General features: G+C 36.9%; 1 protein-coding gene across 2 annotated transcripts in view; it reads left to right on the top strand.

Annotated features, from left to right (window-relative positions):
* pvrl2l (PVR cell adhesion molecule related 2 like) overlaps positions 1-27,151 on the top strand; it is a 153,886-nt gene extending 126,735 nt beyond the window's left edge. Inside the window, exons 7-11 of one of the 2 annotated variants that reach the window (XM_081377136.1) lie at positions 18,145-18,240; positions 18,691-18,823; positions 19,027-19,084; positions 20,037-20,138; positions 23,509-24,502. In XM_081377136.1, coding sequence (XP_081233262.1) covers positions 18,145-18,240; positions 18,691-18,823; positions 19,027-19,084; positions 20,037-20,138; positions 23,509-23,709 — 590 coding nt within the window. In that variant the 3' untranslated portion in view covers positions 23,710-24,502. Of the gene's footprint in view, positions 1-18,144; positions 18,241-18,690; positions 18,824-19,026; positions 19,085-20,036; positions 20,139-23,508 lie in introns of both variants that reach the window. The other variant, XM_081377138.1, reaches the window with a different exon arrangement.
* Positions 27,152-27,388: the final 237 nt, after the last annotated feature.

The raw sequence follows: 27,388 nt of genomic DNA, 5'->3' as shown, positions 1-27,388 counted from the left end.
TGAATGACTTGGTGTTTGAGTTTGCCAAAAGTGAACTTTTCTTTCTCTCTCTGGGAACACCTTGACCATCACCTGACCAGTGATCGACCAGTCCCTGCCTTCATGTTAATGCCACAGTCTATAATCACCACAGCATGTTTCTTTTCACACACCTTTCGTGTAGTTTTTTTAAACCTAAAAATTTCATGCGTGCCAACTCAAATTCACTCACAATCACAAAATGTGCTCCCTGTGCGCTACACATATGGAATTATGCCACCCATTTGTGCTCCTACTAAAGAGCTGAAAAGAAAACTATGGTGTAAAACTATATATAATATATATATATATATATATATATATATATGCATATATAATGAGGTTCCATCATAATTGCAGTCAAGGAAACTTACACTTACAAGGAAAAAGTTCATCATCTGAAAAGGACATTCCATTCTTTTTAAAGCACCAAATTTGTATACAAAGAACTGACAGACGAGACGACTAAGCATTATGAAACAGAATCTCCAAAAGTGCAAAATGTTGTTCTAACATCCGACAGGGAACGTTTCAGCAAGATGATGACACTCTAAACAGTGAAATCTTCCAGATGGAAACACACATATCAAATGGGCGTGAAGTGTCAATGTGATGGTGACTATTTCATCATGTCCAAAACTCTGGTTAGTGTTTGCAGAGGCTGTAGCTGCACTTGTGTGCCTGACTGCACATAAAATATATAATTAGCTTCTATTAATATCAATGTGCTGTTTACGAGCAGCCAGCTCTTTTTAGCTTTAAAAAAAGGCAACTGCCCCTCAAACAGTGAGAGAGGAACACTTCTAAATTTCTTGTGCCATTTAGTAGTAAAGACTCTCCAGATAGCTTTTAGACGACTGAACATCAAAGACGACAATTAAGAGATTATGCCCCTCTTCCTCCTTTTCCTTTAAATGTATTTAGGAACAGTCCTGGGGGCCTGAGCGCTTGGCTAAAACGAGACACTGGCTTGAAAATAATCTTGTGTTACGATCACAAAGCTCCATCTCTTAATGCAGTCTGATCAGAGGTTAATGGGCCTTGAATGTTTACTCTCAGGAACGGTAAGGTTGGTGTTCTGCGACCATCATCTCCACATAATGTACGTTATATTAGCGGCTAATGATGCTAATAGGGCCGCTAGCGCTTGATGGAGTGCTGAGTGGGATGTCCATTTGTGATGCTGTCCATTTTGAGTGAGAGTGTTTTGTACTCTGAATGTGTTTGTGTGAGAGCAAGCGAGTAAGTGAGAAAGTGTGGTGAGGCTGTATGGTTTTTACGTAATGGCTGGTTAGCCTCTTGGTTTCTGGTGATTGCATTGGGTGCGATCAGGCTTGGCCTCAACAACGGGTGGTCAACTTGAAGCTTTTTTGATGAATTATTGATCAATATGTGACCGACTTAAGACTTTTAACTGAGGAAACATTTAACAAATTAGGTGTTACTTCGTATCAGCTTTTCTAGGGTGCTGGTTTTGAAAGTAAATGTTCAGCAAGCACGTATGGGAGTGAAGTTTAGGTTTCCACTGTACAGGTTGTGTATATTGACATTATACAGAATACGAGGATAATTATTCTGTAATTTTATTGAATTTTCCAACATTCATTGCGGTCAGGATTGTGTGCCATTTAAATTGAACTGAGAAAGCATTTTTAATTCATTTTCTTTTCCAGAATTTGAACTGAATATGAATTTAGGCAGCAAACAAAGATGTAGAATTGCAAGTCAATTAATTTGGATGTTGGTAGAATTGAATTTGAATTGGAGAAATCCATATAACTGTATTATTTAATGATTTAAAACACCTTACAGTTTTATAGGATGGATGGATGGATGGATGGATGGATGGAGATTCATGTTCAAAAATTGTTTTTTCACATTTGTTTTTTAGCAGATACATTTCTAAAATATCCACCTTCCATAAGATTCGCACTTGCTGCTTGAACTCTGAAGTAAAAAAAAAAAAAGAAAAGCTAACCATTATCTCAGACCATTTATACCAGCATAACTTGCAGTTTTATTAGCAATTTGTTTGACAACCGTGGTTGATTTTTCATCATTGCCATCATTTTCAGCTTAGATAATTGTCACATTTGCGATATATACATTTATTTTGCCAGTGCAGAAAATCAATGCAAATCAAGTAGAAGCAGAGCTTTTCACAAATGCATTTGAAGATCTTCGCTGTCACGTTACACCCTCGGGCTGCATTCAAAACTTTTTCAAAGCTTGTCTTTTATTTCGCCGTAAACCCTTCAGCCTTGAACCGCTAGAGGTCAGTTTACCCTGACTTCTCGCTTCTGTATGAGAACCACCAGAATGAGTTTTGTTAAGACCTTAATATTAACTTGAGATAAAAATTCAATTCTCTCTCATAAAGAGCAAGGCCATCTTTGCACTCGGGCTCCATTGTGCGCTCTCGCTCCGTATCTCCTTTCACATCGGGAAGGGAACGCACATTTTCTGATTGGTTTGGATCCCGACTCCTAAAATCATCCGTACACATTCCCTAAACACATGTTTTCTCACAATAGGGAAGAAACAGTCTTTTCAGACTCTACCATATGGTGGATTTTCTTAAAGTCACGGAATGGAGCTGGAGATTGAATGAAATGAATATTAATGAAACACATTTTTTTTCTTTCTCTGTTATTGAGTTAGCTTGCAACAAGAAAGAAAACCGTCGACTTGCATCTGGGGAGCCTTTGATCTCAGTAAGGGTGAGGAGAAATATGTGCAGAGCGATAAAGATGAGGTTTTTCTCTCCGTCTTGCCACTGTTATTATTTATTTCTCTCTTTCTTGATGCTTTCTGACTTGAAACCTTGTGGGAACTCCCCAAGATTAGATAAGATGATAAGGCCAAATGAGTGAAGTATGTTGCCCGTGCCATTGCCACCGGGCTCTCCATTAAAGCCAGATGTGTGTGTGGAGTGTTGGTGTCCCTGTGCGCCCGCTTCTCTGCATCGCCCGTGGCTCTGTACGCTACATCGCTGGACTGCACACAGCAGCCCGTAATAGAGGTTAAGTGTGCTTCAGGCTTTCCCGAATGTCCCTCCACTCTGGATCTCTGTCGCTCTTTCTTGAGTTCTGTATTGTTGTGCTAAGAAGAAAGAAAAGAGCTGAAAAGTCATAGTCGAGAGCTGTTTGCTGATGGATGGATGTATGGATGGATTGATGTGTGTGTGTTTGGAGAAAGATGGTTTGTGTTTTCTGAAAGCATTTCTTGGTTCAGTGGAGCTGGAGCTGACCTCTCCTCAACCCTTGACCCAGCAACAAAACAAGTACTTGTCCTCCCAGAGCAAAAAAAAAAAAAAAAGAGATGAAAAGATAAACATATTGATGAGTAGTGACAGAGCAGAACAAAGAGAAATGCAAGATAAGAGAAAGAATTTGAACATAGACAAATTACACACTTCAGCATCGAACTAACATGGCTTTTACAACCTGATGCCGCAAGAGAACCATTTCATGTTTTAAAGCAGCATGTACTGTAATCAAAAGTGACCTTTTTTTTTACATTCCTATAACACTTATGCAATCTTTATGTGCATGATTTTCAGTGCAGATTATTCTGAAGAAGAAAAATGTTTGTCTTTGTAATCTTTCTCCAAAATGTAATATCATGCTGCTTCTCGGAAATGACTTTTCTTTTTGGCTGAGGTCAGTAAGCCTGTGTGAGGTATTATTTCATTTTAACCAATAGCTAATTGGCTATTTTGCCATTGCTGTAGGTACTGCGGTAGGTATCTATTGGCTAAATTCTTGCCAGTAAGAGATTTGAAGAAGATGTATGAGACATGAAACTGCTTTGAAGGGTGAATTTCAATGTCCTGGTCAAAAAACCTCCTCAAATGTGTGTGTGATTGTGTGGAGTTTCAGGTGGCGAGTAGTTCTCCACAATCCACTCACATTTAGCTCTGACTCCATCCACTCTTCATGATGCAATCAATTCCTGAATCAATTTTTTCTACTTTCATGTGGAAATACGACACATTATGGTTGCAAATGCCATTTTGACTAAATTGTATTCACTAGTGCTTCATTTTGTACTCAATCTACGTACCGGTGCTTCCCTACAGCAAGGTTATGTGTATGTGTTCTCTAGGGGCTAATTAAACAGGCTAATCGGGGTACTTCACTTGCTTTGTAAAACTATAAATCCAAAATGGCAACCTTTTAACTTTTTTAAATAAATTAAAATATTATAGTCTTTTCTTCCATATTGTGCTGTTTATTTGAGTGAAACAGCTTCTCGAACAAGAACAAATGAACTGTGTGAATTGATTTTGTCCACGGGGAATTGATTGGATGGTTGTGGTTTGCTATTGGTTGATCACATTTGAGTGACATGTTGCCTGCCCCACCCTCACACCTTCTCTGACATAATCCAAACCCAGTTCTGTCATGACGACTCTTGGAGTGTTTGGCTTGGCAATGTTTATGACAATGTTGATATGTTTGGTCTTGACAGAATAGATCTGCTACGCTGCTGCTGTACAATATAGCATGCATGAATTACCCATAGCAGATACATACAGGTGGAGCTGGGGAAGGTGAAGGGTTTCAACTGTAATGATGTGATTGTAAGCAGATTGAGTTAATGACCGATCAGTCTGCGCCATCTAGAGGTTCACGACAGAACTTTCTATTAGGCATTATTGATGTTTTATCCAAGTGTTTTACCACCGAGCACACAAGCACATTTCAGAAATGAGACTGTTATAGCAATGTTGTTTCTGTCAAAATTGTAGAGAAATACAACAGAAGGCTAAATAAACAGCTGGCAGGAGTGTGCTACTGCTGTATGTAGCTTATGGTAATGCACTCAACAGAATGAATGATTCTTGAAAAGAGGTACATAGAAAAACCTTTGTGGATGGAGAGAGAACAAGTGCAATAGACGGGCAACCATTTTGTTTAGTGCTCACTCGGCGTGGGGCAACTGGCTCCGTTGCAGATACAGATACTGAAAGCAGATGAATTTATTATGTGCAGCTGAGCTCCACAGAGAGAGAGAAAGAGAGAGCAAGAAAATGAGTGGGGGAATAGAAAATGATTGAAAAACATGGCACAGCCTGTGCTGTGGGAGTTTAAGCACATTAAAACAATCGAGCTATGCCATTTGCTTTGGTGCACCACGTGCATATTTGGCTCGGAGAGGGCTTGATTGGTGGCAACGGCGCTTTTGTTACTATATCTGAGATGACAAGGCCAAAAGAATAGGTTGAACAGAAAGAGAAATGGAGCGGAGGTGAGTGGGGAGAGATATTAAAGAACCATGAAATATTAAATTCAGAGTTTTGTGGCTATTAGTCCTTGTGCTCTAGCTTTGAGTTCATCTGAATGCTAATGTTCTCGTAAAAGTTGACTGAATTAATTTTGCCTCAGGACCTGGATTTTATCAATATTTTATAATGTCTTTTGAATTTTGAATGTTAGCATCTGTTTGCCAACGCTAGTTAAGTCTGATTGGATGTACAACCTTTGGCATCAACAACAAACAATTTGGGAAGCTTTTTCCCCTCCCTTTTAAAGGTTGATCAACTAAGTTGGCTATCCTAACTAATAACTTGGTCGAATTTTATTGTTTGTATTTAGCTTAGTTTTTTCTTGTGATCTGATCAGAACAGATCTGTGGCCTGACTTACTGGCTTTTTAAAGTCGGGATGTTGCGATAGTCTTTTCTTCTCTATTGTGATATATCCAAGTGAAACAGCTTCTCAAACAAGAAACAATGTAGGGCGGGACTTGATTTTGTCCATTGGGGAATTGATTGGATCGTTGGATGGTTGTTGTTTGCTATTGGTCAATCTCATGTGAATGACAGGTTGTCCCGCCCTCTTGCCAGTAAACACATCATCAGAGAAGAAAAGAGATGACGCTGCAAGACTGGGAGGAAGTTATTTTGATTAAATTAAAAAAATGATGTGCACGGATAAATTATTTATGATAAACACTGCAATATTTAATAAAAAAAACAAGAATTGCCCATTTTGATTTCATGGTGACTAAACAATGAACAAAACCTTTGATACGTGCACCTAAATTTCATGTTTCAGTAGGAAATGCATCAAGCGTAAGACAAAAAAAACAGCTCGGCAAGCAGAATCCCCAACACTCTACAGTAGAAATAGGTGCGTTGGATGATTGTTATATAGAAAAGTGCAAATAAAGAACAAGATGCGGTAAGATGAGCGGAATGAAGCACCTCATTAATAGATGAGAGTACAGAAAACAGTCATTTCACACAAATTGTCGACCCAGGGCAGGCTCTTGGCTTCTGAATTCCAGTGGTTAAGAATAAAAAAGCATAGTGATGCACAGAGTGTGCAGATATTGAGATGGGTTTTACATAATACACTACAGTAGACTCAAGAGATACTCAACGAGAGTACAGGGTCAGAATAACCCATCACATATGATCAAATATACCGAGCGTATCCAGTGCGTGATGTACATTAAGGGGCAGCATATGTTGAGGACTTCAAGGATATTGCAGAACGAAGGCCGGATATACATGTCTCTTAGAGAATGAGTGATGGGGAGAAATAAAGAGAAATGGAGAGGAGTGGGGAGACCCTGCTGTGCTGCACTGACACTCACAGGGAAAGAGAGTGAAACAAAGACTGACAGAGAGCAGATTGTTCTCCTACAGAGAGAGAAAGAGAGATAGAGAGAGAGAGGTGGAAGACGGCAGAGCGATAGAGAGAGAGAGATGGAAGACGGCAGAGCGAGAGAGAGAGAGAGAGAGAGAGAGAGAGAGAGAGAGAGAGAGAGAGAGAGAGAGAGAGAGAGTTGCCATGGCATAGAAGGAGGTCTTATAATTTGAGAGCTGAGCTGAGTGATATAGCTAAAAAATATACATTTATATCTAATATTTGTCATCCTTTTTACAATTTCATAATGTTTGAGTCACTGAATCATTCATAACCGATTCAATCAACAACAAAAAATACATTCAGTAACAAAACATAAAGGTGCAGTAAGCGATTTCCAAGAAATGCTTCTAAAAAGGGGATCGGACACACACATGTAGCAAATCAGCAGTAGGGGGCGTGTCCACTCATGATTGGGTTGGAGAGAGAGTGAGCAAGATTTTAAAGAAAGACTGTTGAAAGAGAGATGGCTGAGAGACATTACAAAAGAGAAAAGGTCAGAGGAATATCACTGGAAAAAGAATGGTTACGATCAGCCAAGAGCTTTAAGACCCGTGTTAATATTAGAAAAGCTTTCCAGTGCTGGAGAGACCCAAGCGGGAACCCCTGAAAACAGATGCCGAGGTTGTGTTGTTTCTGATCTATACGCGAGTTACACTGGTTTTGCTGTTTCACAGAATCAAGATATGCTGTTGTTGTAATTTTAGCTCTAGTAACAGGACAGTTTTGAGTGTCATTGTTTGTCTGGAGCTGCTGTGCTGCTGGCGACTAACAACCAACTCTTGCTTGTATATATACTCTTGTGTACTCACTGTATGTTCCTTTTCCCTGTCTTTCGTTCGTCATCTTCACTTTATTTTTCACGAAGCATTATTTTGCTTCGCTTCAACAATGATTAAGGGACATCCACTCTTGCGTTGTGTGTCGTGCATTTTGGGGGCGGAGCAATGAAGGGAGGGGTGTGTTTGTTTGGGCTGATTTCAAATATCAACAGTGTTTCTCAGAAATCTCTTACTACACCTTTAAGATGTTTTTACTCATAGGACCCAATTAAACATCCATACCTGTCAAAAACTTTCAAAATATATTTATATGTAATCACGTAACATATTTAATAATTTTATATACAGTATTTGCACAATTATAACAGTATACATACAAAGCAATATTTACATTTTTTCTAAAAAAAATTTTTTACATAAAAAATGCCACATGGAGACTGAATATTTAGAATGATGCCAATAATGAATCATTGAATCAGAGTTCTGAATCGATTAATTGAAATGGAGCTGAATGAGTTTGAACTGATTTAAAACGAATCTAATCTGATGTCACATTCTTTAGGAAACCTAATGGTCGCATTAAAATAATTGCGATATTTGTGCTGTTGCTGCATTTTATATTACCATAAAAATTTGATTTCTCAATCAGCTCAAGTTACAAACACCGACAGACAGACAGACATCTCACTGTCATTTGCCGTAATCCACAGACAGCCCAAACGCACACAGCTAGGATGAGAGGAGATTAGTTTAGACTCAGAACGATGTGGAAATCTGGAGACAAACACACACAGCACTTCAGACAGCACTGTACACTCATACTGTCAATACAGAAAACCACCTCAAGGCGCTGAATGTCTTATTTTGACGGTTTCTCAAACTTGTGATGTTATGCGCCTTCTACTCTCAGGGTGGCTGTTGGTTGCATCTTATAAACTCAGGTTTTGTGTAAAGTCAGAACAAGTTACGAAATATGATCAGACATGCTGCAAATCGTCAGTTACACTCAAAAACACCTCTCTCTCTCTCTCTTTTATATATATATATATATATATCATAATCTTAATTTGACTGTTAAAAAAGTATGAGAAAATGAATATCCATTTTTCGTACTGAACATTATAATGCAGGGATTCACTTTAGCATTTCTAAATAACTTAGCATTTAAAATTATTGACTTTAGTTTTTATTGTTTATATTATTTAAACAAAATCGTATTGAATTTCAGTTGTGCCATCTGTCAGGTATTGGCCATAACTTGCTAATAATTATCAGTTTGTTGATATCAGCCAGAATTGTAATATTGGTGCACCCCTAATATAGATTAACATTTTGGCTTTTGGTGTTTGGTGTTCTTTTGCATATTACCATTTGCTGTGGTGTTTATGAAATGTTCAGTCAAAACAGGGATGCTACAGTAGGTATGCTGCTCGGGTGTAAAATGAATTCCTACTCTTTGAATAAGAGAGTCTCACTTGTAACACACTCATAGTCTGAAGCACTCAGGATAAAAAATAAAAAGCAAAAGCTTAATATGTCAGTTTGTGGAATGTTTTTAAACTGAATTGCCATGATAAAGTACTGAGAACTATGAGTTTTTAATTAAATGTTATATTGCAGATTTTTATCGTCCACAAAGCCAAAATTGCTCAAATGATGCCATGAAGTTGCACTGGCTTCTCCTACAGAGAGTCCATCAGATATAACTATAAGAGGAGAACCTTAGTGCAAGTCGAGGATGGTTTGTTTTATTAATTCATGATAAAAAAGAAAAAAAGACTGTTTTGCTGCCAGCCACGCAGGTGTTTTGCAACTCCACATGAGCCTGGGCAGCCAAACACACACACACACACACACACACACTTACACACTTACTCACTTGTCTCAGGCCCAATTATTTATGCATGCAGTTTCCAGGTAACCACTCCATCAGGGAGTTAAGACACCATCTAGTGAGTTCCACCGCTGAGACCTGAACATAAACACATACACACAGGAGTCAAAGAAACAGCAAGATATAATATTATGTTAAATCAATCTGAAAACTCTTTAAAATGAACCTTTCAAGTCGCTGTGACAATCACCTGAGGGTTGTACTTTTTGATGAGAAAACACCCAAATATGATGATCCCCTTGGAAGGAAAGAAAATGCCACTTTGATGTATAAAGACCCGTTTCACCAGGGTTGTTATTATAACTGAAACCTATTTTATTTCAAGTAGAGAAATAGTTTAAACCATAACATTTCCTATTTTCATTTGGTTTAAAAAAAAATTACATTAAAATTAATAATAACTTATGACAAAAACACAAAATTACTCAAACAGAAACAGAAAATATGAGCAAAACCTAATTTAAAATATTTGTGAAAACTAATAGTGTCTAAATGATTCTAAAATAGCTGCTATTTATACTTTGTGTAAAATAATAAGTGTGATATTAAAGACAACCCTGATAAATTTGGCCTTAATTTATCATCATATAAAGACCAAACAAGAAAATGATAATTAAACATGGTATCTTTTTTGGAATGTTAGATATTAGGAGCCCAGTTCAGTTTGAAAAACCCTGACTTGCACAAGGACATCTGACTAGAAAAATAGGTGTCCACTGTATATGGTTCTGGTTTTCTGAAATCCTTAAAAAAAAGATCTGACCTTGTGAGACAAAGAGTATTTTTGGGCCTCATTGGGTTTCTGAACAAGCTTCGTTTGAATCCGTTCTTCTACAACTTGCTTTTCATTCAGGCAATTCACAATGAAAGCAATTTGGAGTGATTGGCCTGTATCAAACTGACTTAAAAACTGAAAAAATATTCCTCCCCCCATTCATTTGGTTCACTTCACCCTGGCTTTTATGGAAAAAAAATCAATCCTACTGTTTTATTTGAAGAGGCAGAAATGCACTTATGAGTGTGAGGAAGAGAAAGACGAGGGAGGGAGTTTTGCAGAGACACCACACGATAGATGTGCCTTTAATCCGTTGAGTAGTGCTGGCAGATGGATCAAATATGGAGAGAATTGTACAAACGTTTTTTACAGAATTTGCTGCTCCTCGGAAGACACTGTTCCTTGACTTGCTGTCAGAGAGAGAGGGGGAAAGAAAATGTGTGTTGGAAATGTAAAGTATGGAGTTATATTTCCAAACAACATTATTAATTATTAATTAAGGATGTCGGTCTTATCATGTACATGTTCAAATCGGATTCAGATTTTTCAAGTAACAAACTTAAACTGTTTAGGTTCTTACACTACCATTACAAAGTTTGGGATTAGTATGATTTTTGTTTTTTTACTAAATTAATACTTTTTATTCGGATTCATTAAATTGATCAAAATTTATAGTAAAGACATTTATAATGTTACAAAAGATTTATTTTTTAAATAAATGGAGTAACTAGTCAAATAATCCTGAAAAAAATGTATCACTGTTTCCTCAAAAATATTAAGCAACATTGATGATAATGATAATAATAATGTTTCTTGAGTAGCAAATCAGCCTATTAGAATGATATCTGAAGAATCATGTGACACTGAAGACTGCTGAAAATAGCTTTGCCATGACAGGAATAAATTACATTATAAAATATATTCAAATAGAAAATAGTTATTTTATATTGTAATAGTATTTCATAAATATATGTGTTTTTAATGTAAAACCTTACAATAAGGTTCCACTTGTTAACATTAGTTAACATGAACAATGAATGTTTTAGAATACTTCTAAAACATCTATTAATCTTAGTTCATTTTAGTTTAACATTTACTAATACATTATTAAAATCAAAAGTATGTTAATATTATTTAATAAACCTTAACATGAACTAACAATGAATAGCTGTATTTTTACTAAAACATTTTTTCAAAGATTAATACTGTAACAAATATATTGCTCATTGTTAATGCATTAAGTTACGTAAACTAAGACATTACAATTTTTACTGTATTTTTAATAAAATAATGCAACTTACCTTAAAGTGGTGCTATGCAGTTTTGGCAATTTCTTCGCTGTTTTCTCTTTTTTGCTCGCGGGTTTCTCTATAGAGCTCCCCCTACAGCTTCGGAGTAGATATTTGACAACACTGTCGTCAAAACTCGTTGGCGACTCTCCCCCCACCCATCTTCTCCCTCTGACATGTGCATTTGTTTTCAAAGAAGCCGGCGAACGCACAGAGCCATGTCCACTGAGGTGTGCATGAAACACAGAAAGCTAGCATATGAATGTATGTGTGCAGTGCTGTAAAGCAATTCGTTACATCGCAAGACCTGATATCACGTGATACTTCCCGCCGACCCAAAGTTGCAAGTGTGGTTTTTCCGCTCACAGGCACTGGGGGAAGCGAGACGGCCACCATTCAACTCGAAAAAAGTCATATAACCATTCCAATGACTCCTAAGCTGTTCAATTAAGGTAAATTAAGCTAAAAAAAACTGCATAGTTCCCCTTTAACAGACTTTCAAAAATCATTAAACAAACGCAAACCCTAAACTATTAAATATTTCTTCCACTATTTGTTTAGAAACACCAGTCTCAAACCACACCGCCAATCAAAACATTCTCTGTAAGTGCAGGAACAAATCACAGATAGGATTTGTGTAAAAGCAAGAATCGACCAGGTCACCAAAATAGGAACAGGGGCTAGCAAAAACACTTTGAGCGTGTGTGTGTGTGTGTGTGTGTGTGTATATATATATGTAATCCTCTTTGTGGCATTAAGAAGCGGCCGCAGTGGACTGAGCAGGGCTGTTTTTCCGCATGTGGACAGATTTCAGACTGCACATCTCAATTATCATGATCTTTATAAAGCTTTTAAGGGCAGCTCAGCATACAACCTCTCTCTAATTCTCTCTTTCTTTCTAAGTCTGGCGGCTAAGTATAGTGGTGGAATGCTGAAAGAATATGGGCGATAATGGGATGAATCAGAAGTCAAGCTGCTGCTGATAATTATTATTATTTCAACAATGAGTCTTTTGTCAGTCCCTCCAAAATGTCCACCCACCTCTTACACTCGTGTGTGTGTTTTAATTTCCTCCTACACAAGCAAGGTTCTGTGGCCTTGGGTGACATCGCATCGACATGGCAGAAACATAACAGTGTTGAACGTTTGTTGAGAGAAATGGCAGTTTTCTTGATTTTGTGTTCCAGTGATGCATTTGATTTCTGGCTCTTTCTGTACTGTACTTATTACATTCCTGGAAATCAATAGATAAATGTCCAAGTCTGTCTGTCTTTCTTTTTGTCATTCCATTGACTCTCCCTCTCTGACACTGCTCTTCTTTTAATAACGGATTCACAAGAAATTGTGGTTTATTGCTGGTCACGGCCTAGTTTTTTTCCCCGTCAGTCTTAATTCTAATGAAATTGCAATATGGATGATGCACTCAATGATTTTAAGAAGTTCCTCTCAAACAGACACAAACGCATCAGCACGAGCAGCGGTTTCAACAGTAATTTCCGGGTGGCACTCAATGATTTTCTAGAGTCTTCATTCGTATTAAAAATTGTAATTTGGATTATTCTCTCAAGGATTTCTGAAGGAATTAAAAGTCGTTTTTTCAGAGACTTCACAAAACAGTTTTGAAAATTGGTCTTTTATTAGAGTCCTGATTCTAATGAAATTTGGACAGAAGTAATCTGTTATCAGAGGTGACTGTGTAAAAGTAATGTCCATTAGTCAGAAATGTACAGTTCTAAGATAAAGTTAGCTAATCATGTCTTCCTTTAGGCAGAAACAATGATCTCATTAAAGCAATTATAACACATTGTGATCATTATCATTACAATATATAGAAAATTTGTCAGTGGTGCGTGTTGATTCAGAGTTGGCATCATCTGAAGTCCTCGCAGTGGTCTGGGTCATCCCTTCGCATCTGAAATCTTTGTAAGGGGCTGGATCCAAACTGGAGCTGGCGTACTACTTACCTCGGGTGGAAATGGAAAATAATTAGCATAGCTGCTGTTCATAACATTCAAGCAAAATATAATCATGTGCATTTCATCTGATATAACTGGAGTACAAGGTTATTCGGTACATTATGTGAATGCTTGGCTTGAGATGCGTCTTTAATCTAGATTTAAACTGGGAGAGCGTGTCTGAGCCTCGAACATTATCAGGAAGGTTATTCCAGAGTTTATGAGCCAAATGTGAAAGCGCTCTCCCTCCTTTAGTGGACGTACATACCAAAAGTTCAGAGTTTTGTGACCTGAAAGAGCGTAATGGATTTTAGGGTGATAGAAGATTGGTTACATACACAGGAGTTGAACCATTAAGGTCCTTATAGGTCAGCAGCAATACTTTGTAATCGATACAGAACTTAATAGGTCACCAGTGTAGAGATGATAAAATTGGTGTTATATGATCATGTTTTCTTGACCTGGTAAGAACTCTAGCAAGCTGCATTTTGAAATTAACTATAGTTTATTTATTGAGGATGAAGGACAACCAGCTCGTAGTGTATATTTCAGTCTAGAGATCATGAATGCATGAACTACCTTTTCTGCATCAGAAACGGATAACATGTTCTGAAGCTTAGAGATTTTTCTGAGGTGGAAGAAGGCTGTTTTTGTAACATTTGAAATATGATTATCAAAAGACAAGTTGCTGTCTAATAACACCCAGTTCTTTAACTGTAGAGGATAAAGTAACAGTACATCCTAAATTGTATTCTAAGAGATTCTTATCTCAATTTAATAGAAGAAAATACTGGTCATCCAATATTTTATATCTTTACCACACTCTGTCAACTAGGATTATTTAGACATTTCATCTGGTCGTGATGAAATATATAACTGAGTATCATCGGCATAACAGTGTGAACTAATTCCATGTTTTATTATAATAATACCAAGAACAGCATGTATTTTGAAAATAGCAGAGGGCCTAAAGGAGACCCTTGCTGCCCTCCATAATTTCGATTTACATTTTTAATTGAGATAATTCCCAGTTTAAATAAAACAAATTGTAACAGTCAGATTTTAATCACCTTTAATGCCTGTCCCTGAATACCAGTGCAATTTTGTAGTCGATCTAAGAGTATGATAAACTGTATAGTGCCGAACGCAGCATTAAGATCAAGTAAAACTAGTATTGAGATGCAGCTTTGGTCAGAAGCTAGAAGTCATTTGTCATTTTAACGAGTGCAGTTTCTGCGCTTTGATGAGGGTTGTCAAAGATTGTACATTTACAATTGTATTTCTGATGCATTCGATTTTCTCAGAAAAGAAATTCATTAAACTGTGATGGAATATTCAGTTAAGGTGATGTCTGGTCTGGTCTGTTTATTTGTTAATCTAGACACTGTACTAAATAGAAACCTTGGATTCTTGTATCGCATTCTAGGTTCAATGTTTCTCTTTTGAGAGTGTGAGTAAACTGTTTTACCATGATGCTAGTGGTGTACTAGAGAAGATAGTGCCCATTGATAGTGTTTTTTGTCATTTCATCAAGTTAATTTGTGTTTATGGGAACACTGCTGGCAGATCAGGCAGGTTATTTTTGAATCCATCTATAGTGGTTGGTATGGAAGCTTGTTTCCGCCACTGAATAAAACATTTTAATTGCGACTTTTTATCTCACAATTGCGAGTTTACATCTCATGACATATAAAGTCAGAATTGCGTGATATAAAGTCAGAATTCTGAGATATAAAGTCAGAATTGCGAGATATAAAGTCGCAATTGCATCATATAAAGTCAGAATTCAGACTTTTTTTCTTGCAATTGCGACTTTATATCACGCAATTCTGACTTTATATCTCAGAATTCTGACTTTATATCACGCAATTCTGACTTTATATCTCAGAATTCTGACTTTATATCACGCAATTCTGACTTTATATCTCAGAATTCTGACTTTATATCACGCAATTCTGACTTTATAACACATAATTGCGAGTTTATATCTCGCAATTCTGACATCTTTTCTCAGAATTGTGAGATATAAAGTCCAATTCTAAGGGAAAAAAAGACAGACTTTTTTTTTTTACACCTTAGAATAATATCTCACAATTCTGACTTTATAACACGCAATTGCGACTTTATATCATGCAATTCTGACTTTATATCTCCCAATTGCGTGATAAAAAGTCAGAATTCTGAGATATAAAGTCAGAATTGCGTGATATAAAGTCGCAATTGCGAGAAAAAAAGTCAGAATTCTGACTTTATATGATGCAATTGCGACTTTATATGTCAGAATTCTGACTTTATTTCACGCAATTCTGACTTTATATCTCAGAATTCTGACTTTATAACACGCAATTGTGACTTTATTTCACGCAATTCTGACTTTATATCTAGCAATTCTGACTTTAAAACACACAAATGCGACTATTTCATGCAATTCTGACTTTATATCTCGCAATTCTGAGAAATAAAGTCAGAAAGTCAAAAGGTCCTGGAGATCTATACACAGTAGCCAGAGCAAGAGATAGCAGGGATAAGTGTAATATTTAGTACAAGGCAAGCACTTCAAATGAATTAAACCCGTGTCCTGTTTTCTGAGTAACATTAAGAATATCTCTATAGATTGTTGCAACACCTCCACCATGACCAATCAGACGAGGCTCATGCTTATAACAGTAGCCTGATGGAGTAGATTCATTAAGACTATCTGTGATCATTATCACTTCATTTACAATATTGTTTTGTTTTTAGCTTGTCTTCCTACAGTCTTCATTCTACTAAAATTGCAAGGATGCCCTCAGTGTTTCTCGTTTAATTGCAAGCTGTTTGTTGCGAGACAGTACTCAACAAACTAACAATCCGCACAGCACGAGCTACGACCCAAAATAAGCAGCTTCAGAGGAAATTTACCCCAGCCAAATAAACGCACTGCAAATGTGAGAACGAGAACCCACCAACAGAGGAGACATGCGGAGGAATGGTAGCTAGTCTAAGCCGTGAGCAAATGAACAGCGTGCGATATATTTTCAGGATTGCACGATATACAACAGCCATTTGTTTAGACACATTTGTTATAGATTAAGTTTTAGGTTGCTTTCGGTGCCTGATCTATATGTTAAACCCCACTGATACATGCGCACACACTGAGCAAAACCCTCTCGCTCGGGAGGACATTGATAATAAATGCTCTTGTTTAATATCCACAGCAGGTAAAAATGATTGCTGAAGGTTTCGTGCTGTGTGGCTATCAGCTTTTATCAAATAAAGACTTTTTTTTTTCTAACATTCATCTGATCTCTCCACTTCGATGCTGCTGTTGAAAGACTGTTAGAGTGTCCAATATTGTTTTCGCCCCCCTACAAGTCCTCAGTGTGTGAGCTTTCATGCATTTCTGTGGCTCACTGCCCGGTTTCATCAAGAATCTGTTTTATATTAATAATGTATGTGTGACTACAAGTGTATGTGCGTGCAAGTAATGAGCACATCTGTTTCTTTACAATCACTGGAAACAAAGTTAATCTGATCCGTCCAAAAAAAGCTGCAATTCACAGAAAGATCACCATTGTGACTTTGCAGATCAAATGTGCATTTAGGAATTTACAAAATGGCAATCCTGGTGGACAGCAGCGTTACTGCACTGTTGTTTCCGTCCAAACGCAACTGAACTCTTCCTGTCTTTTCCTACCTCTCCCAGTCATCATACCTCATTTCGAGAGCATTTCATTGGCATGACAATGGACAAAGTTTCAATAAAATATTCAGTGATGGCAATCCCCCTTTCTATATCTCTCTGTCTCACTCGTCTCTCATCTCTTTCTCTCACTTCCCTTCTGTCTCATCAATCGCTCTGAGAGCAGTGGGGCTTACTAATTTTAGCATACCCACCCCAGCAGCAAGTCTCAGCAAGCTTTGCCTGTGAATACCTCATCAAACTGAGCCGCACTACAAAGCACCTTATCACTCCAGCTTTAAATGTCTAACTGCGAAGGGAAAGATAAGGAGCTGTGGTGTATTAGTTCTCAAACCGGATTACTGGTCCGGGGGACTAATGGTGGACATCACAATGGAGATGAAACAGAAAAAAGGCTGATAGACATCTCTTTACACATCCAATTTGGGCCAATTTCAAATGTGGTTTGAAATCTTGTGCAGTTTATATCCGGTATGTGGTCATCTGACCCACATCTGAACCACGACTGTGCAAAAGTTTGCACTTTATTTTACTGTATGCCACTTTCAATGTACTTACAGTGTACTTACCAAGTAAGTACTGTATTATATAAGGTAACTACATGGGTTAAGGTTAGGTTTAGGGGTAGGTTCAAGATTAGGACCTAGTTATTACTCATTTATTGTAATCACTACTATAAATATATAGTATGTACATGCGAAACGGGACTGTAAAATAAAGTTCTATCTATCTATATCTATCTATCTATCTATCTATCTATCTATCTATCTATCATCTGTCTATTGTTCTGTCTGTCTGTCATTCTCAAGGCCTATAAAACTTTCAAAGGCTTTATCAAGCTATAATTCTTAGTCTGTCTTGACAAACTTTTCACAAAATAGTTTTTCTAGTCAATTTATGAATTAGCTATGAAATTTCAATTTATTTTAATTCGACTTCCTTACATTCAATCTCGAATTACAATTCTTCTTCATGTTTGTTGCCACAGTCCAAATTCAATTCAAATTCAATTCCTCAATAGTCTATAGTGCATTAACAATTCAGTTCTGAATGGCACACAACCCTGATATCAACTATCTGTTTGTCCTCAGAATTCAGTCTAAAATCCCCACTTGGCATTCAGGTGGTTAATGAACGTATGGAAATGCCTACCAGTGCATCATGGGAGCACACACGTGCCACCGCTGGTGAGCGATAAGAACAAGAGCATTTGCTGTTATATGTATTTATTTTAGAAATGTTAAAATCCGCTGCCTCTGCATGTCAAATGACATAAACCTATTACAGTAATCCTTCCTCATAGTCCCACGGCCTGTTTCATGTAGTTACAAGCTGTTTGGAAAACCAAATGCTCCAAAAGAGGATCGAACCGTGCTACTGAAATGATCCGCGTGGTGCTGACCAACATCTGTGTGACCCGCTGAACACGGAGCGGATCTTTTCACGTGTAATCACGGTCGGCTATATGTCCAGGCTCAGATAGCATATGCAGATATGATTTGATAAGATGATAAAAATCAGTCAGTAGGTCTTGCAGTGAAATGAAATTCTTCGTTCTCTTTTATCTGTTTACATGGGTGGTTTGTACTTTAACAGGACAAAAAAAAAGACAATTGTATGTGTCTTGCTTCTTGTAGATCAACCTTTACCAAAAGTCACCTCGGCTGGGCCAGTTATCGGGGGCATCATTGCAGCCGTAATGATTCTGTGTTTGATCGGCGCTGGTGTGGCCATGTACCACAAACGCCGTCAGAGGACCGAGAACGGAGAGTAAGTGTGAACGCGCACCCACAAACACAATCACACATTCATGTGAAACATCCTTTTTTTCCCTCTCTCTTTCACTCCTGGCTAGAACACCCAAGCTATTTTCATCCCTTTCATTCTCAACTCATCTTAATTTGTGCAATCGCGATATGGCATACATGCGCTCCACGGTTATTGCTTAACATCTCCTTGTATTACTTTTCCAGAGGCCCCCCCAAACACAAGCCACCTCCTCCGATGAAGTCTGGCAGCTCAACAGAAATGGTGAGCGGACTTTTTTTTTTCCATCAGTCACCTCTCAACGCTCACATCAAACATTCTCTTTCAACTCAACGCATTGAGCTTTCTTCATTACACAATGTTGAGATTACTTACAGTTCTCCAGGCTACGCGCGGCAATTAAATCAAAGCTGGTGAGAAGACACGTATACATAAACCACCATAAAAAAAGATCTTTGAAGAACAAACTTCGTATTGGGACGAGGGAAAATTTGTATTGCTCAAAATAGGGTAATTGCATTTCTTTTCCCCGGTTAACGATTATTTCCTGTTCGCTTGGTTGGTTTTGGACCACATTTGAAACAAATTTGTATTGTGAAGTATGTAAAAGCAAGCCGAGCGAAGAGAATGAGAATTGCTAATGTTGCCCTCGGGTTACGGTCGAGAAAGAAAGGGTTAACATGGGGGTAATGTGTATTGATTGAAGCTTAATGTAGAACGTGTGGGTGGAGATAAATTTGTGTGTGCATACGTGTTTGTGTATGTGTGTGCATACGAGCAAATGAGCCTGTACATCACAGGCATCTTTCATCTCGGCTGCCCTAAAAAAGCTGATTAATTCAGCTGTCAGCACCCTCAAAATATGTGATTATGAGATCTCGCTTCATGTTTGCTGAAAATAGCGGCTGCAGTAAAATATTATTATATTTTTAGCAGCTTATTTCACTGAACACTGCCTTTTACCAGTAAAAACTTTAGATTAGCCTTTGAGACCTGGTAATTTAATACTGTTTAAAAGTTTGGGGTCACTTTTTTTTTTTTTTTCTTTTTTTTTTTGAAAGAATAAACATACTGTTATTCAGCAAGGACGCATTCAAAGTGACAATAAATACATTTATAATGTATTTTAAAAAGTATATAAAAAATATTTTTCAGACTCGTATGCACTAAAATGTGCGAGCTGAACTTATCATCTCATATGTTTGTCCTTCTGTAGCTGAATAAACCTCAAGACAAGGCCACAGCCATCACAGAAACCCAGCCGCTCAGCAATCCTGAGACATACTACTACGAAACTAACTCTGGCGAGCCCGTTACGGTAAGATCCCTTTTCCAAACTTTGATGTGCAATGCTGAAAGCTGTGAATCCCATTCCATGAGCATCCCCCATTCGGTGGCGTCTCATTTCTCCTTTACGGTGTTGGAATGAATGACTTCAGGCATCTTGAATGACTATTGGCTGTCAAGCAATTCAAATTTTGTATCTAACTAATTACACGATGTGCAGATTAATTAATTGTGAATTAATCATTTAAAGTCATTATTGTGTTAAATGACAACAGCACTGAATAGACATTAAAAAAAGTAACTTTAGAAAAATATTTGGATTTTATGACACAAACACTATTGTAAAAATTACAAATGCAGTGAAAATACAGGTATCGGTACTCTGTATCGGCAAGTACCAAAAATAAAAGTATCGGTGCATTTCTAATTTATATAATTATTTAATAACTGTTTTGGACATGAATATCATGCAGGGCAGCAAGTAATTACATGCGTCTTGACAAACAAAGCTATCTGTCTGGAGGTATCTATTTTTGTAACATTTGGTAACAAAAAAGAACTACTCCAGTCCAGATCTCTGGGTTGTGGGGTCATTTCGACGAGGGCCCTTCACAAAATTTTGCTTAGGGCCCCCAGAAGCATAGGACAGGCACTGATTCCATAGGACGAAATCAAGTCGTTCCACTCGGATGTACATCACAATAGGGAAGAAATGAAAAGACTATTGCAACTTCTGTTTCATGCTGACTTGAAGACAGCAGGCGGCTTACACTCTTATGCTAACGGCGAAGGCTAGTGACTCATAACGATGCGTGGCATGTGCTAACACTGCCAAAGGGTCTTTTATGTGGATTAATATGATGAGCTGGTTATTTCATCAACTATGATAACCGTAAAGCCAATTACTACAGCGGATCTGTGTATGAAGGCCAGACTCAGAAACGTACCTTTTGTGATAAAGCCCCCAGGGCTTCAGTTTGCGCTTTCAATAACTGCTTGTATTTATTGTTTTAGGTGATTTAGCCAGCAGGGTTGGGCATTTTTCAGAATTTAAGAATCGGCTCCATTTAATTTGTGAATTTGAATGGAATTGGCCACACCCCACAGGAAGTATTGTGCATTTCAATAAAATTCAACACAGACATTAATCATGTAATTAATTAATTAAAGTAATAATCATGTGTATTTATGTTAGAATACATATATTCTAAACTGTGCTGGAAATAGTGTTTTTCTAAACTTACAGTATTATTAAAATATAGTATTTTAATAATAATATTCATATTATTATGTTTTACATTACATATATAAATATAGGAAACATTAATTTATTATTACTTTTTTAGAATTATTTGTTTTAGAATTTTTTTTCTAGAAATACATGTTCTGTGATCACATATTTATGGGTAATTTAAACTGAATAAAAATGCATTATTAAAAATAACATTTACAGCTCTTTGAATGTTATTTTAGTTCCATTTAAATTTCAGTTCTGCATCTTGTATCAATTTAAATGAAAGAATTTTAAAGGCAATTTATGGCGCATATCCCTGGTAGCCAAGCTAAAATCACTAAGAGAAATAAAACCCTTTTTATATCCTTTCTGTGTCCAGACCTTTATAAAAGGGTTAAATGGCCAGGGGTAAACTGCTATCACCTTATGTTATGACATGAAAAAGAACATTCGCCTCACATAATTAGAAACCAACTTTTGCTTCAATCATTCAGACACCGATTCACACACGTACATGCAAGAGATAGCGATCACACCATATTAACACTTTTAAATTAAAATTTTGCTCACTGAGAGTCAGGAGGTGAAGTGTTCTATCAAATCGTTTAATCAGATGAATCTTCATTCGGTATAAATTAATTCTAATAAATAAGAATGTGTGCTTCTGTTCTCCAGCTATTATACTGATGCTTAATGACCGATTGAGGATCTATTAAATTGGCATTAGTACCACCTCAGTGATTGTAATGAATTGTGAATGTGTGTATACGTGCAGCTAGTTACATGTGTCTGAACCAGACGTGTGTGTCGTGACAAAACTACATCTCAGCCTTAATAATCAGAGGAGCTGTTTGAAATAATTTTGCGAGGAATTTTATTCATTGTATTTTATTCTTTAAGTCAAGGGATCATCCATGGCTAGCTGTGCATTTAATGCTTTTAATTCATGTGGACGCAAAGAACCACCTGACGTGAACTGGAAATCACAGCTAGCCGTGGATTTTCCCACTTATACCATGGTCATTTGCCAGCATTGACGACTCAAATCTGTTATTGATGTTTGCAGTGTCCAATATTGGACCGGACAGGTAAAAATGACGGTTATTCTCTTCAGTTATGGATCATTAGATCAAGCATTTTGCCTGCTTTCAATCAGACACAGAGAGATAAAGTATTGTGTAAGATTACATTTATTTGAATGAATGAATTATAGCATTTGTTTGAATTAATTATCGAGAGAGAGAGAGAGATGAGTGATGTGTGTGTGAATTACCTGCATCTGTGCAGCGTCTTTCTCTATTAACAACGAAAGTGTGAGTTTAATTACTTCAAAACCAGTAATGTTAATCCCTCGTTGCTGAGAAATATAATGTTATCGATTCAGCAGCAAAGCTATTTTATTGACAAGCTTCTGTGTGTGTGCAGCGCGATCTCTGTGTGTCTTCAATGAAAACAGTGCATTAATATAAAATGGTGATTAAACTGTTTTGGAATGGTTTTAAAGGAATAGTTCACCCTAAATGAAAATGAAGTCATAAATTACTCACCCTGGTGTTTTTCTAATGCCGTATGCCCTTCTAAAGGTACTTCTACTTCTACTACCCAAAATACCTTAGCAATCGCCTAGCAACACCATAGCAACCACCCAGAACACCTTAGAAACCGCCTAGAAACCACCCAGAACACCTTAGCAACCCACTAGAAAACCCCCAACAACTTTTTAACTTGAAACTACTTTAAACTTTAAACTAATTTAAACTTTAAACTAATTTAAACTTTAGACTAATTTAAACTTTAGACTAATTTAAGCTTCAAACTAATTTAGACTTTAAACTATTTTAAACTTCTAACTAATTTAATTTTTAAACTATTTTAAACTCCAAAGTACTTTAAACTTCTTCAAACTTTCTGGTCCAGCTTTCTCAAGCCAACTTAAAGTTTGTCTCGACAAACTTTTTAATCTAAATAATACATATTAATACCAATTAACACCAGGGTTAGTAAATTATACTTAATTTTCATTTTAGGGTGAACAATCCTTTTAATGCACACCTTCCAGCCAATCAGAATCAAGTATTCAGATAAACCATGGTATAATTCATTGTTATTTTCGAAGGATTATGCATTTAAATAACTTTACTCTATGCTTTTATTGTATGTGCTTCAGGATCTGGATGATGACAACATGGGCCCTCCCGCTAACGGCGGCACCCCTAATGTCTGGGACGGCTCGGGACACCCTCCTGATAATGAGTCGACCACTGAGACTCTTCCACCATACGCACCAGCTGACCAGAATGATATTGAAGCTAGCCATGTTAACATAGCCCGTGAAGAAAGTTTCGTGTCTCAGCCCATGTTGGTCTAAAAACGTAGGCCGTGCCTGCGATTTGCACTGCCACCGTCCTACCCAGCAGCGGACGCCCATTACAGCAACAGCAGGCTCGGCACACACACATTGAAAACCACCCCAGCCTGGTGCAAGTGTTTTTTTTTGTTTGTTTTTTTTAAGTGGCTAAATTACCTTTTAACCGATTCTCATGGTTTTGTGGATGGTCCATGAAACATATTGATATTGGACCCGTGTTCATTAGACTTTTGACCGATTTTGGACATGTAATACTTTATGACAACAAGCAAAGCAAACTTTCAAAAATTAACGGTAAAACAAAACCATGAGAATCGCAGTTATTCAGTTTTGAGGTACTATGTTATATTTTAATCCTGGTTATGTGAAAAGCAAACATAGTCGCACCAGTTTGACCATTTTCCTGAAAGGTCTAAATATAAGAATTTGCTTTCAGTATTTTAAAATACACTGCATATACTGTGAAATCTTGCTTATGTTTCTGATCTCTACATTTCTATTCTGCGATCTTGGTGTAGTGCTCTTTTAAAGCTTTAGCTTCTGTCGGTTTTGTGCGTTAAGGGAAAAAGTTGTGGTATATGCAATGTATTTTACATACAGCAAAAATGTATTTTTATATTTTATATTTGATGTCATTTTGATCAATTATATCAGCTAAAAACAGATGTATGCATTATTTTCTTATTTTTGCTTCTTTGATTCTTTGGCGTGTTCATTGTTTTTGAAAAGTACCAAATAAGTTCTGTAAATAATTGAAGAAAATAATATATATATAGCTAGTCTAACATGCGTCAAAAAATATAATATTAAAAAAGAAGAACAAAAAAAGAAAAAATGCAAACAAATCCAAAAAAAAAAAAAATACCAGTGGGGTGCAAAATGAAAAAGTGTACATTTTTTTTTAACATTTATTTTAACGGGTATTACTAAAGTCGTATGCTGATGTTTTACTTATTGATACGTGTGGATTTTGTTACTGTATAATCTGCATGGCATGGTTGGCTGCTTTCCTAAAAACAGTGGGCACCTGTCGCAACCTTTCCTCGCTCCCCTATTTTCTGGTCATAAGAAGCACAATACGCATATAGAGATGCTGAAGGTGACAGGAGGTTTGGATCATTTTCTGCACTTCTGAAGCGAAACATTGATGTTAAAGACCTTGTGAAATCTCTTGACAAGCACAATTTTCTTTCTGTATTGACATTTCCTATTGAAACATTTTAGAAGCTCAAAAGACAAAAGATCCCACCCATTTTAAAATTGCCAATGAGGTTTAGTTTGGATCACGGGGAGGGACTTTCTCCTTCTAGAGAGCATTTGATTGGACAATACTTTTAGTGCAGGATGAGTCATCAATATTTCTGATCTGTTTTCCAAAAGAAAGATTGTAACTAAAAACTTAATTTTGTAAACTTTAAGGAGTATACCATGACATACAGCTATTGGTTTCAAAGTTAACAGATATTAATATTGAAAGCCATTGATTTTATGTGGTCTTTAATATTTAAATGCACTGTGTATCACTTTCTTGAGCATGGCCACAATGCTTCAGTTGCCTTTGTTTGGCCAAATGTTATCATTAACGCTCTCTTATTCCTATAACTCTTCTCAAAAAGAAGTAGAATTTGATTTGCAAGAAGAGGAGAAAATGTAAAGGAACAGTTCACCAAAAAATTATTTACTCACCTTCATGTTGTTGCAATTCCATATGATTTGTTTCTAGATATGATATGATATGATATTTAAGATATTTTCAAGAACTGCTGTACGATGGCTTTGTGTTCTCGACATGCTGGGATTTAAGTTCACTTTGGTCACCATTTACTTCCATTGTATGGAAAAGACAAAGAGAGTTTTTAAAGACATGAATTTATTTTGGTGAACTATTCCTTTAAGAGATATATGAGGAACACTACAGAAGTAGTTTTTTAATGGTCTTTTTTCTTTTTCACTGGTTCTTGGATGGCATGGCAACTAATTCCATCACTGTTTGTGTCTTTCACTCTTGAATGTAATCTTTGCACATCCACTTAAAGCTGTCGATAGATCATCGTGTCATAGTGTCTGAATACATTGTTGTAATTGTGCCAAAGAACTCATATCAAAACCATAGTGATGCAATGAACTAAAGACTTGCTAACAGGTGACAGAGGTGATAAAGGGAATGAATGGATGGCTTTTTAATTGTCACCTGGAGTGGAAACTTGCACATTCACAAAGCTCACCTTCAGATGGGTGAATGGATGAATAGGTGGGCAGGCGAAATCAATGGATGAACGGTACGGTTCCCCTAGATGAATTAACAAGCCCTCCTTTGTTCTTGATTAATCATTGATCACATTCACTGCCTGATCTTCTGGCCTGTTGGACAACACAGTAAATTACTGATTCTTGCAAAACGGTTATTCTTGACATGACACGACAATCTTTCACCTGTCATCTCAGGTTAGCTGGGTTGTGGTCTCATCACTGTTTCTGATGAAGGGAATGTATACGTCTGCATGCTGCATGAGATCTGGGGTTCGCTTATGTTATCATCACGCGCAAATGGACTGTCTTCACGCAACCGTCATTTGCTACAATGGTGCAGTATTAGACAATCACTGTATGTTACTCATCCATAAGGGTTTCTGTGTTTTAAACTGTGACTTCATTTTTTTTTTTTAAGTTTGCATTTTTAAACTTAATTTAATTATTGCTTATCTGTATTTTTTTTTACGTTTCTGTCTTATATACTGTAGATCGCATACATACAAGTCCTAGTAAAACTATTTAATGTCATTTTGGATTTTAAAAAGACAATCAAAGGAGTTTAGGAATGTTAAAGGGATTGTTTAGTCAAAAAAATCAATTCTGTCCTCATTTACTCAACGTCATGTAGCTCCAAACCTGACTTTTTATTTTGAAGAACGCTGTTTTTGTCCATACTATGAAGGCCAATGGGGTCCAAAACAACAAAAAAGTCAGTCTTACAGGTTTAGGGCGAGTAAATGCTAACAGGATTTCCATTTTGCAATGAATTATCTCTTTAACAAAGTAGCGGCCCACTAAAATTAGTCTTTGGTTACAGAACGACTCTTGACATTAATCAAATCGACACTCCACCAAAAATCAAAGATACTTGATTTGCCATATGTTTGTTTATACTTCATTATCACAAATCATATCTGCCACGTGTTTGCTTATGCGCTGCCCTGTCATCGTCAAGCCAGATGTGCCTTTGTTACTTTGTTTTCAGCCATTTTACTGACAGATTTGTTTTGCCTGGGATAAAAGTAAATCATCGACTATATAGACCGCCTAATGGGGAGAATTGTGATTATTTTTATTTCTAATGTTTGTTTTTGCATCTTATTTCTTTCCCTACTGAGATTATTTTATATGCATAAGCAACTTGTTCTATGTTTTATGGATCATTGTGATGTCTAATAAACTAAAAGCCAAAGCTCCTGTTGTGAAGCGTCTTTGTGTAATCGGTATTATTGCTTCTGTATAATTTACTGCTTTTGTAGAATTTCCTTGCTCTACAATTCCAGCGTAATACATGTATACTGCAGTTTGTGGATATTAACAAATGGCAAAAAAGTGTTTGGCATTCACTTATTGATTTATCATCTGAGAGACCTTCAGAAGATGCGGTTTAACTCCTGAACTGGGAAAATGTCAGACTCTCAAGTCA

Source organism: Scardinius erythrophthalmus (assembly GCF_964197995.2).
Source record: "Scardinius erythrophthalmus genome assembly, chromosome: 10".
Classification (NCBI taxonomy): Eukaryota; Metazoa; Chordata; class Actinopteri; order Cypriniformes; family Leuciscidae; genus Scardinius; species Scardinius erythrophthalmus.
Note: the sequence above shows the minus strand (reverse complement) of the source record. Positions and strands in the feature narration are given on the sequence as shown.